Below are 13,543 nucleotides of genomic sequence, written 5' to 3' on the forward strand. Positions count from 1 at the left end.
TAAGCGGCAGTTCGCAAACTGGCCAGAATTCCACAAGGAGATTCAGCCATGGACCTCTTTACCTCGCCATTGGGCTGTAATGGGTGTTGCATGCCACATAACGATGAAAAAGTTAGCTCGCTCACTCCTCTGGTACCCGGCACTCGACAAAGACATTGAAACAATGCTGAACACGTGTACAATATGAATCGAATAGAGCAGCATGCAGTCGGCCAAGCGGCCCGCTGCTTGGCCCGAAACAGAAGAGAAATGGTCGATGATCAACGTGGGATTTGCAGGACATATCGGGAGGGGCAAGTGCTAAGTTGTCGCGGATTACCACAATAGGTGGATAGAAGCAGCTCCACCCAGTGCTAGTGCTGCGAAGACAATTGAAGTCCTACAAACATTGTTCACCAGGTCCGGCCTATAGCTCGGACTGTCATTTCGGACAAGTCACCAGTTTCATTCCTTTGAAAATGAATGCGCTATCCAACATTTGCGCACAGCCCCGCACCATCCGCAGTCAAATGAGTTAGATGTGAGGGCTGTAATATTTGAAGGGCGCCCTTCACAGAAAGACGCAGTAAGCCTTGCAGTCAAAGTTGGACCGTATCTTGCTCTACTATCGCCGAACACGGACACAAAAATGGGAAGACTCCTGCTTGACTTGGATGTGAGCCATGATCACTGTTGGACAACGTGGCGTCCCGTCCACTTCCGTCCGCAGGTGGCAACAGCGAACATCCATCAGGCTAGCAGCCCTCATGACCAACCGTCTTGGACCGTCTTCGTATCACTAGCATTTCTGAGTACAACAGCCTATAACATTTTGGTGTGGGAATCCGCGACAACTGGTAGCCCCTCGAGAGGTCCTGCAAAATCAACATAGATCTTTAGTCATTTCTCAGGATCTATTTCTCGCCAAGGAGCGGGCTGTTTGGCTGGTGGCATGCTTATTCATTGGATACATATCGGGCCCGAGTTCAGCATTGTTTCAATGTCCTTGTCGAGTCCCGGGTGCAGAAAGAGCGAGCGAACTAACTTTCTCCTCGCTGTGGTTCCCTGTAGTGTGTCTCATGCGACATGTCTAACACATGCTTATATCACGCGGTCACATCCACATGGTGTAATGTGCATGCTGGAGATTTTCCCCAGGTGTTCTAGAGATCTTCAGTCGCTCTGTAAGCTTGCTCAGGTGTGACGTGAGCAAGCTCAAGTTTGTGAAGGGCGCGAAATGACTGAGGTAACTAAGCCAGGCGGGCTGTTCGCCCTGCTTGAATTAAGGGCACCTCCGTTATCATTAATAACAGCGCTTCCGTCGGCTCTAAACTGCTTCCTATCCTCTTATTAGACACCCGCACAAATTAAACGCACGTTATGCAAGTGGGAAAGGAATTCGCACTGGGTACGTGCAAGGAACAAAGGGAATTAACTGAGGACACATACACCTGCTCAAAATTCCACTTGAAGCTGGCTGACTCCGTGAGTACATGCACACAAGTCTCTGCGCGCGTGTGGGCGGGTATGATGACCACGCCTGCACTGATTGAGTCTTGCATCCCCGTCTCACAGCGGTAAGTCAGTGGAAAAAGCAGTGGGGGGGGGGGGGGGGGGGGGGGTTGAAAGCAGAGGCGGCCGGGTAATGAGAAACTCGCGCATCGCGAACACTGAGTCTAAAACTGTCTCCGAGTCATCCACTAGAGATGCCCCCTGCCGCTGGCACGCATGCAGCGTCGCCGTGGTCATTTGCGGAGAAAGAGGCCAAGACCACCGGGAAAGCAGCGGCAGTACTTGCGTCGAGGGTGGCCTAGCTTTGCGCACATTACGCATCTACCGGTTGGGACGCCGATACTTTCGCGGAGGTCCCCGCGTTGATCGAATCGCGCTGCCAATATGACAGGAACAAGAATAAAAGGAGGGCTGGTTTGATCAAGAGGACGAAACTCGCTGCGGTAGGTTGGCGTCAACGTTAATGGAACGTTGGATTCGCGTATGTACAAGCAGTGCGCTTTGCTCGATGTTGGTGGCCCACCGTAGCCGGCTCAGTATAGGGCCGGCGTATAATGCAACAAACCGTTCTTTTTTTTCTTCTGTGAATTCAATTGCTTCCTTATCACCTGCCGCGCAGATTTGGCGGGTCCTGAAATTTGGGTGGATGTTAATTTCTACGTAACACCCGCACAAATAGATCAAGCCAGTGCCTTCAAATCCCTTCAGGCAATACCGAAGAGGGGGAGAAAGGAATATAAACGATCCAGGCCAAAGGCCTTTTAGGGGCTATTTCGTAAATATGTCTGCAGCCAGGCCCCAGTGCAAGGCCCCAGGGAGCAAGGCACCAGTGAGATACTGGGCTGGAGCGAATGCTAATAGGCTTTATACAGAGTTAGTGATGCGCCTTTAAAGGCGTATGAAACTTTGGTGCTGACGTACGCGATCAAGAGCCGTTGAGCGGACTCATCTCAATTGCGATAACGTTCCCCGTCTTCGCCAAGCACAAGCTCGACGGATCGAAACAAGCTGACCGACATGGCTCTAAATAAAAGCGGCCTCTTAACTCGCCTGTATCCATGTCAGGTGCTGCCGAGTGGTGACGCGAAAATTTAGTGTAACCGAAGCTTAGAAAATGTTCTAGATAAAAAAAGAAGTGAACTGAAGGTGTCAGCCCGATTGGAAAACGAAGTTCTCATCCAGATGTTAAGCGAAAGTATCGTGGGCGAAACATTATATCCACGCGACTTGGTTTTTTTTTTTAAATAAAATATATGGTATCATTACTTAGACCTTTAGTTTCCCAAGCATTCTGAGACAAAAAAAAAAGTCAAACTTTTTATAAGTTCGAACTCTTTAAACCCTTCCAGTCTTTCAATCTTCAGCGATGATAATCTATTTTTTTTTTTTTCAGGCGCAGCTTAAAAAGTTGTATACACATGTACTGTAACCGCATAGAACAGAAATGGTGCTTTTGTCAGCGTAGTCGTCCTGAACTTACGTGAGCTGTCGAGATTTACTCATTAGGCATTAACCCCGCCGGGGTGGCGCAGTGGTTACGGCGCTTGAATACTGTTCCCAAGGGCGCGGGATCGAATCCTGGCCTCGGCGACCGCATTTCGATGGAGGCGAAAAGCAAGGCGCCCGTATGCTGTGCGATGTGAGTGCACGTTAAAGAACCCCAGGTGGTCGAAATTTCTGGAGTCCTCCACTACGGCGTCTCTCATAGCCCGAGTCGATTTTGGATGTTAAACCCCAGAAACCAAACCATCATTAGGTATCACCTTCACATCAGGTAAACGAATCAAGGCGGTTTTTAATAGCCATGAAGCATGCTATCTTTCTTCAGGGCTTGTGTGCTTTCCAGGCAGCATCAATTAATCGCTTTGGGGTCTACTACACAAGTTAGTCCTTCAGTGCATGTTAGAGCCACGGCCGGTCTCGAAAGAGAGCGAAAGAGCGCGCGCTCTCCCTCGAGTCCGGCCATAGTTAGAGCGAGGCTTCCGGCATGTTTTACGGATGTAGCGGCTACAGACACTGCTAGTTAATCAATGATTAGCTGTGTAATGTTTCGGTTTTTATTCACACGGTAGCGTCAAAGGTCCTGCTCTCAAGGAAATCCGGCATCGGTGCTGAGTGGTGGTGGTTAAAAACTTTAATCTCCAAAGGATACAGGATAGGCGTCCACCTATCCGCCTACACGACGGCCTGGAATCCTCGGACCCGGGCGGCGTGTTCGGCCAGTAGGATTACACCTAGCCGAGTCTCAAGGTGTGAGCTCAACGGTAGAGTATCCCAAAATTCTTCCATTTTTGTCCGCTCATTGGGAGCGAAACATCATGAGCAAGGCTTTGGCATGCAGGTGACATGGCCGAGATTCCAGGAGCTGCGAATTCGGGGCTCTCCTTTGGAATTGGAGATCGACATGAAGATCCAGCCCACCGAGACCTTTGGATCCGAAGTCAGACATGCTACAGAATAAGTAGAGCCGACACCAGGCCGCCTCTGACTGCCTTCAATCACCGGATTCCTGTCTTGCTCAGAGCCTCTGAACGTCCGCCTTCTTCACGTTCGCAAGGCTTGGTTAAAGATGATGCGTTGTAAAGCGGGTCTCAACGTCAGACTTATTCTGACCTAGAGCCTGAATAGCGCGACGAAGCCAACAGATCTATGCGATGATGATGATGATGAGAATCACCTAAAAGTGATAAGGATTAAAGATACGTGGACAGGCGATCACACTATTTAGGGTGTTATTTTTTAACAACATTGTTTATTGTCTTCAAGCATAAAGGGAGTTGAGAAAAAAAAAAAAGGTTGTCCAATCGAATGAAGTCGATGTGGGAGCGGTGATTACGTCCATGCGTCCAGGCAAAACTGGGTGGTCTCTCGCATAATGTGTTAACTAACGACTGTTTGCTAATCAGTATGTGTGAGTTACTTCAGGTACAAATTAGGGGATTAGTGATTAGGGAGGGACGTGTACGCGAACGAATGTTCGCAAGAGAAGCCGGTCCATTAGAAACGCTGTCGGATCCCTTAAAGGCGTAGCTTAAGTCTCCCCCCATTTGGCGGACTAAATGTTTTTTATTGTTCCAGAACGCCGATTTTGCTTTGCTTTTTTTTTTTGTGTGTGTGTGTGTGAAGATCTTTCTCGACAAAAAAGATAATTGCTGACTTTATTTGCAATATAATTTAGCAATCATGCGGGAACACAAGTAACTTACATTCTGTCTCGGCGTTTTTGCCAGCATGAATAGCTTTCTCCCCAGAATATAGTTATTGCTTAAATTCTAGTATTTGTAGCTGCTAGCAGATGAAAATACTATCACGCAGACAAAATAGGCGTACGTATATACGTATATATACGAGAGTGAAAGATCGTATGAATCCGGTAGAACATAAAAGAAGATGCAGTGACGCAAGGTCTAACAGTGAACGGCTTTACTATTATATGGATATACGTATATGTTTCGACTATAGCCTCTGGTCTTCGTACATCCGTGATGATACGATACACAAAAGACAGTGCTTTTATATTTTCACTTGTGGTCTCCTCGAACAAGATTGGCTGGCGAATCACAGTGGTAAACTATACACATTTATATGACATAACATGGAGAATAAAGCGTGGTTCGGCATAAAAAAAAAAAAAAGCAGTATTTGCAAACATGGCATGTCAATTCAGTAGGCAAAATATTTGACGAGCATTGCATATTAACTAGGGCAATGCGTCTGAGTCAATGCCAGTTGACATGTTTTAAGGAAAACTAGGAAAAAAATTGTCTTGAGCGTCAAGGGGCAAAAAGCGGAACTTTTCTCAACTGTGTGTCCGCTTTTGTTTTCGTCATTGTTGCGATGTAATCACACTATACTTACGTACTGCCGAGAAGCTCTGTACTATTTGTTCACTCTCAATGGCTCCAAGGCATGACTTTTCAAGGCGAAAGCCTGATGTGCCACTTCTCAATCATCCTGACGACGTTATCAGAAGAGTAAAAATCCTGTCCTCACCGGGAATCGAACTTCCCTCTCTCGTATACCAAGCCGAGCACTTGAACCAACTGTGCCACGTCAGAGATTCTTTTTTTTTTTCAGCAAGCTATTCATTATACGCGCTTAGATGCAAAAAAGAGCTATATACATTAATTACAAAGTAATCAGCCTGTAGCTGAACAAGTTCAATTGAAATATACGACATCACACAACTAAAACTAGTCTTAACACAACTCCACTGAAACAATGGCAAAGAAAAACAACACATCGATAGTGGGAGCCAGTCCGGTTGGTAGACAATATTTTCGTAACTGTCTCTCAGCTGATTTCCATCTGACCGAAATGAGTACTGGGGGAAACGAGAGGCTCAGCATTCCGCTCCAACATCCGCGTTTTTCAAATGTAGGCTGTGCAGTCCAAGGCGGAAAATCATGTCAAAGAGTTCATGTTGGGTGGCCATTAGGTAATTCAAAACAAAGTCTTTCTTCAGTGTTCTTTGTAGAACGCCCCAAAATATTATCGCATCTTTGGAGGCAATAAAACAGCGTTCGAAGGTTTTAGGTGTGTCGCATAGCCAACAATTAACAGAAGAAATTAAAAAATTAAAGAGCACTGCTGAATCTGCATTGGAGTAATGCGAAAGTACGGATGCTGCTGTTGGTTGCTTCTAGTTGCTTAATTCATTTCTTGTTTGCCCATTTTAGTCTTCGGTACTTTCAAATTGCGCGCCAATCACTTCATATGCCCTTTTTCGGCTCTAGTTCCAGTTGCGTGACATCACATCTTTGACGTCACCCTAATTGACTGACTTAACTTTTAGTCTTTGGTAGTTTCAAATTTCACGCCAATCCCTTCATATGCCCTTTTTTGGTTCGACTTCAGGTTGCGTGACGTCACGTTTCACTTCTTGGGCTCCAAGATTACCCCGGAAGATGAGTGCAGTCATGAAATTAGGAGACGCCTGCTTCTGGGAAAGAGAGCCATGGCTAGCCTTGACCACCTACTGCCAATCAAGATCCGTATAACTCGCGCTATGGTCTTTCTAGTTGTGATGTATGGATGCGAGAGTTGGACTGTAAAGAAGGCTGACCGTCGAAGAATTGACGCTTTTGAATGGTGCTGGCGGAGACTCTTGAGAGTTCCTTGGAGTGCCAGAAGATAAAATCAGTCGATATTGTCGACCATAAACCCTGACTGCTCATTGGAGGGTCAAATTCTAAAGTTAAAGCTCAGATACTTTGGTCATCTGATGAGAAGAGAGGAGTCGCTGGAGAAAACTTTGATGCTGGGAAAATTTGAGGGTAACAGAAGGAGTAGGCAGCGAACGCGATGGTTAGATGGCATACTCGAGGTGCTGCAGATGAAGCTATGTGATATTTGAAAGACAGTGGGAGACCGGAAAGCTTGGCGTGATATGGTTCATAGGGTCACGAAGAGTCGGACACGACTGAACTGAGTGTTATTACCCAGTGAAAGCTTTTTAGATGCAGTTGCGGCTTCGCTACTTATTTGCCGGCAGTCAGATTACGATATATATTCGCATAAAAAAAAAAGACGACGAACGCAAAAACAAAACAAAACAAAAAAGGGCACATTCTGCATGGTGCACCGCATCCATGGATACAGTATCCATGGCAGACCACAACAAATTAAAAAATGGCGCCTCGCAACAACAACGAAAAGAGCCCCATTATAATAATCAAAGGAGAAGGTTCATAAATTTAAAACAGTATAACTATTTATTAGATAAATGAAGACGTTTCAAACGTTATCACATCTTTTCTGTCATTCTTTTTCTACTTCTCTCTTCACTCTCAGCACAGAAGTGCAGAGTAGCAGGGGCCATTTTTTTACCTTACACCAGATACAAAACCTCCCTGGAGATATACCTCTATGGAGGTATAGGAAATTTTCTACGCTGGTGCCTGCTGGATCCTGGAGCGAACAAAGGGAGCACACCGTCGCTGCAGTTGCGTGGCGCCGCCACTCATCGTGGTGGGGGCACCACACTTAGGCATGAATCGTAGTTAGGGGCTATATTTAAGGGTCACAAAATCCTTTAGTTTTGCGGTGGATACTTGACTAAAAGACTGGAATGCGATGTTTTCATTTTTTTTTTTTATCTTTATTGAGCTTGCCACATGGTAGGCTTATTGCTTAGTTTAAGATTTCACATTTGTCTTGATCGAATGAGTGCTTAGGAGCTTGTTTTCATATTGAGTTGCATAGTGCTGAATGTTAGCTTTCATTGAACGTGAGTACCAGTAGTTAGTCTGCATGAAAAGAATACTATTACTCCAAAGGACATTTCTGTATATACCAGGTGTTTTTGAATAATTTATGTATTCAACATACACTCAAAGGCCGCCTTAATTGATGACATTAGATAGCGAAATTACAATTTGTGAACTACAAACAAAAATAATATGGGAGTTTGTGTTATAAACCTAAAGTTGCAGTTAAAGAAATAAGACACTGAGAACAAGGAAAAATTTCGAAGCTAGCCACTGAAAAGATCAGTCATTGCTATACATAAGAAACTAGCAGATTTGTCCTTATTCTTAGGGCTATTAATACTTTTCATGCCTGTTTTGATGTAGGGCAGCGTGGACTGGACTTGATGCGGTCTATAAGTGATGGTCAGGAGCAGCAGAAATGCTCGGTGAAGAACTGGAGGTGTGCAAGAGTAATGTGCAGTGAAGTAAATCGGTCACTAGTTCTTTTTTTAAATTAAAATTCATAAGCTAACAGCATGGGATGAAACATGAACACAGGAAGAAGGCAAATGAACAGACTGGCAAGTCATTTGTCGACTTCATAGCCCCCGCCTGGTTCTCTGTCGCCACCAAATATGGTTTCTGTCTTTTGCGTTCCACTGTGCCACATTTAACAGATCGTTGGTTATCGGTTTTTGCATCGTGTGTGCCTTGAAAGCCCTTTTATCGACCCTAAATTGTGCTAAAATATTGTTACCTGGTGAAAGACTTCGTGAGGACCCGGGCACAGCTTCCAAGCCAAGAACGCAAGGTCCACACTGACCACTAAAGCATCAAGTAGTACTGACAGTGGAAACACGTGCCACTGAAAGAGTTCATTCACCTCGATGTCATGATTATTCTTAGCATGGCCCCCTGGCCTCAAAAGCAGAGCTTCAGTGTATAAGAGTGTTGGCACAGAGAATGGTAGGGCTATGGTTGAGTGACATATGGCTGAGGCACAAAATTTTATGACATTGAGCTAGGTCTGAGATGATTTTTGATATGGCCAGAGTGATCTCGGGGCGATCTGGTACAGCACACACTACTGATCATAAGAAGACAAAAGGTTTTCGAAGAGCCTGATGCTATGAGATGAGGACAAAGTAAACCAGGGGAGAAAGACCATGTAGTGGTGGTGCTCATAGTAGTCCCGCAGTGATGTGTGGGACAGAGAGAGAGAGAGAGAGATATTTTAATGGCAACAGGAGATGTCTGCCTGGTGGTAAGCCTAGCATGCTACTCCTGATGAGGGTTGAGGGTGACAGAGTGTGGGAGGGGAAGGGGAAATAAATGAGAAAAAAAGAGAATCGGTGTCGCACACCTTCACACGCACATAATCGCACACAGATGAGTTTTAAAGGGTATTGATATACCCTGTGTCCTTAAGAAAAGTTAACTTTCACATGCACATAATCACACACACACACATAGTGGAGTCCTCGTAGCGGGTAAGCTTCTACAGGACTCCACTATAGACAAATGTGTGGGAGGTAAGTAATTGTAACGATGCTATTTGGCGGGTGTGGTCGGCACGATCAAAGCTGTACTCATATGGCGGAGCAAGAGGTGTAGAAAGCCGTGTGTCCACAGAAACTGATGCTCTCGTATCTATACAAAATGTAGAAATGTTGGGGTGCTGCACATGCAGTTTCAGGGGTGCATTGATGGTAGGTTCCGCATTTTTCTGTTAATTTCTGAAACGTATGCTGAAGGGTACATGCATGAATATTCACGCGGATAGCACATGCATGCTAAAACAAGGAACTTGCACTTACCACGTCTAAAAAGCATCATTTTAAGCGAGAACTTTTACAGCTCGTTTGGTAGCAGCTGTTGTCGGCACCGCATGTCGGAAATAATCAGGGGCTGCGTAAAAAAAAATTTATCATGGTAATTTGTATCTCTAGTAATTGATTGTTGTGTGGTATAGCTAGGCAATGTCGAGTAATGTAATTGATGAATTGAAAAATAAAAAAAATGCAAATATTAAAAAGGGGGTTAAAACGTGTTAAAATGCTCAGAATGGGAAGCAAATACTTGATGATGCTAATTAACGGAATAAAAATTTTCATTCCGTGAATAACAATTAAAGCGGTATTAAAGGCGCTACATCGGCATCTTCTCTTAAGACAAAGCTTGAGCGTCCCTCTAATTTTTAGGTACCTGAACACTGCATGCACATCAGACAGAAAAATCAAACTTCTTTTTACATTCATACAGAACAAGGGAAAAAATTTATTCCCATCTTGGAAAGGAAACACAGTGAAGCATCAATTTATAACTTCACATACTTTCTTCACAGTGGCTTCTGAAAGTATGTTACAAGGAAAAAAATTATTCCCAGCTTAGAAAGGAAACACACTGAAGCATTCATTTACAAGTTCACATACTTCCGTGACAATAGTTTCTGGAAGAAAGTTTTGTAAATGTCACTCTTATCAGTGGCTGCAAAGGCATAGTTCACGAGCAGCGTAGGTTAGGTTAGGTTAGGATGGAAGTAATCGTGGTGAATATCAGAACGATGGCTGGCTCTATGGATGGGCATTCGTCTACTCAAAGGGCAGTGTTACCTGATTAGCCGGGCACAAAGATAGGCGTATACGAGTGGGGGCACTTGTCTATAAGCTAAGGGATCAATATACACTTTTTTTTAATATAATGTTGTTTATTGCCTCAGGGCGTAAGGGAAAATGTAAAAAAAAGCGGTTTTATAAATCTTGAGCACACCAACTTAGCTACATCATGATGGCACTGGCAGTTGGGGCAGTGAAAAAGGCCAGATTTTGAAACAGCTGCTACTGCTGCATCTAAGGGCGTTTGCAGTGGTTTGTGAAGCGTTGGGCATTTTTGAAGTGCTGTCTGGACAAATATCTGCAAAGTCTCTAGGACATGAAGTAGGCTATCTGAAGGGTATAACAATCCACCTCTGTCCAAGTGAAAAGTGAGCATTTCAAGAGGCTGCTTTGTCAAAGGTTTGGTGACGATTGCACTGCAGTTATCACATTGCATATGCTCCTTAACAACACGGGCAATATATCCACCAACATAAACTGTTGCTGACACTTGTAGTGTTGCAAACCTTGCCACATTTGGCTGCTTTAGATGTTCCAGTACATTTACAGCTTGCTTTGGAAGCTCAGCTGAGATTTTCGACACCTGTGGAGTTTCGAGCAAAACACCCGTTGATGGCCCAGGCTCTTCAGCGCAAAGAATGTTACTGTTCTTACGTTACTGTTCCTGCAATGCTCGTCTTCAGAACTTTTTCTAGCCCCAAGATCGCAAAACGGACATCCAGCTGGTCATTGCAACCCACCGACCGCCTTATTGCTCCAAAATATTATTCGATGGGGTCACTGCTAAACCTCCTTGTTAATACAAAACCAAGCTTTTTTCTAGTAAGAAGGTAGCGGACGCAATGAACAGTGGAGTACGGTCGTGAACAGGAGCGCTTCATATGTTTCAGCCATAAGGAATCCACGAGGAGATGATGCATTGCTCTTCAACTCCTCCATGTACGAGGGAAACGCAATTTATAGCCACTTAAGGCGATCATCATCTGGGCTGTCATAGTGTCTCACATCAGGAAAGCGTTGCTGGACATGTTGCACAGTGTTGCTTGTATCATGCAAAAGGAACCATCGATATACATTTCGCATGAAATGTATTGTTGGGCCTGCAGCAGCAAAAGCAGGATGGCAGCTATGGCCCGCTTGCTTCACGAGAACTTTTAGTGCTGAAGTAACATTGAAAGAGAATACCTCCACTGCCCTCTTAACGCTAATTTTTTCAATATTATTGGGGTAGACGTGTTTCCTGCTAAAGTTCTTCACTGGCCTGACCAGCCATGTTTTTTGCATTTCATAGAGTTTTTTTAGGTGGGAAGAAGACACCTCACCAACTTTGCCGAGGTCTCGTGACAAAAACTGGGACCGCACATTTTTCATTATGTGACAGTAATCGAAGCTTAGGAAAAGTTCTTGGTCAGGATTGCATGAGTGTTGGATTCTATAGGCTAAAAGCCACCACAGAGCTCTTTCATAGCACTTACGTTGACTTTGTGATTATCTGTCACCAGGCGCACTATTTGGAAGCCTAATTCTTCCACTTTTTTCATCTCATAGAGAAGCAACTTTGATAGCTGAGAGCCGCTTAACCCTTTCGTAAAAAAGTATGCAACATGAATCTTATAAGTAGTGCTGAGCCCATTTATGACAAAGCAAAGCAAGGAGTTTGCCAAAACAAGCTCACTGTTAGGTGAATTTGCTATGCCCATATCAACTTGACCAAATTTAGAAGCAATCTCGTTGCTTGTTGTATTGAAGTTTGGGCTTTATCCGCATCTCATCTACTATCAGTGAGCAGGTTCTAGATTGGGGTGCATCAAGCTTCTCTAATTCTGCCTTCAGTCTGGCTTGCACTAAGTGGTTGACAATTGTCTCACCTGAGCTGCTTCCAAGGTAATTCAGAAGGGTACTTCTGCTAGGTAGCTTGAGTAGCATCTCCCTCTTTGCGTGCTCGCAAACTTTTGTGGACAGGTGGCGCAGGATGATGCAATGGTGCACTACGTCTTCAGTCCAAGTTGGTTTCTTGCGGTTAAAGTTTATTATTTGATCCCATAAAAAAGACCTGAAATATTCTTCTCTTCTGTCTGCTGACGAATGTACTGCAGATTACAGAAATCACAATCATTTTTCAATTTTTCAAGCTCTGTTTTGTAGTGGTCTACAGTGCATCGAAGCTTTTCAATTTGTTTTTTGAGATCCCTTTCTCTGCGTTTCCATCTTGCTCTTTCAGTTACAAGTAAGCTGAACACTCCAACGTTCACTTGTATTGCTTGGTGTGAAAAATTCGCATGTGTGCTATTCGGAGCCTCCTGTGGTTTCTTTTCATTTTCAGGTTTGGCCTGTTCATCTCTTTCTGGATAAGACGGGCTGGCCTCTTGAAAATTGTCCTCTGACATTTCTGCATCTGTGCCGTCCTGGAACTTCTGCCGCTTTGTAGCCGGCTCAGGTTCCTTTTCATTGATTTTCAGAAACGCCCTTTTCCTGATGCTTTCTGTACTCCTTTGCTGTAACTGCCAATTGGCTTCATGTACGAAGGATATTCTGGAAACAAAGAAGGCACTACACTTTTCTTGCCGTTTGCCCTCCGCAAAGTCGGTTTCCTTGAAGTGCCGGCTACACACTTGAATAATTCGAGGTTGCGCTCGGCATAGTTGTCCCTCCGTATGGCTTTCAACCACTGCTCCCGTTGCGCCGTGTCCGCCGGAATTTTGTGGAACGAGATTCCTGGAACCTTGCTTTTCCCATCTGAGCGGTGATGCGGCACATAGCGGTATGCAATTAAGTATCTACAAGGCAACTGTCAGCGACTTGACAAAGCGCTTTGATATTACAATCGTGTACTTAAAAAGTTCCGTGCAAGCACAAATTCGTCGAGCACAAGTACAAAAACAAAACTAAGGCTGGCAGTCTGAGAAAATATGACCATTAATATTGATGTAATTATGGACAGGGTACGCCACAGGCAGATTTAGGCAGGCTACAAATAACATCATTGCTATCCGGACAAAAGAATTCTTGGCTCACCGTTGGAAGGGAGCAGACGGTGCTGCATGCGTTGATCGTCGCCGATTTTTGGGTCGCTGACGCACGAATTTAGCGTCTAAGCAGTGCTGTCACAATAACGAACGCCAGCAAGGTTAAGGTGTTTGCACGTATGAGCCAAAGAGACTGATTTATGAGTGTACAAGGATCAAAGTACGCGCGCGCGACTGAGTGACAGCGTGGTGCAGCCGCGGCGAATGCAGACGAACCCCA

General features: G+C 44.7%; 1 protein-coding gene across 1 annotated transcript; it reads right to left on the reverse strand.

Moving 5' to 3' along the window:
- Positions 1-10,397: 10,397 nt before the first annotated feature.
- LOC146179065 (uncharacterized) lies at positions 10,398-13,278 on the reverse strand. The gene is given in 5 exon segments (XM_084580103.1): positions 10,398-10,921; positions 12,849-12,910; positions 12,912-12,935; positions 12,937-13,074; positions 13,244-13,278. Coding segments are annotated over 5 exon segments (783 nt in total).
- Between the last annotated feature and the right edge of the window lie 265 nt (positions 13,279-13,543).

The sequence above is a fragment of the Amblyomma maculatum genome, chromosome 9 (assembly GCF_055883805.1).
Source record: "Amblyomma maculatum isolate TAMU_Amacu chromosome 9, ASM5588380v1, whole genome shotgun sequence".
NCBI classification, from domain to species: domain Eukaryota; kingdom Metazoa; phylum Arthropoda; class Arachnida; order Ixodida; family Ixodidae; genus Amblyomma; species Amblyomma maculatum.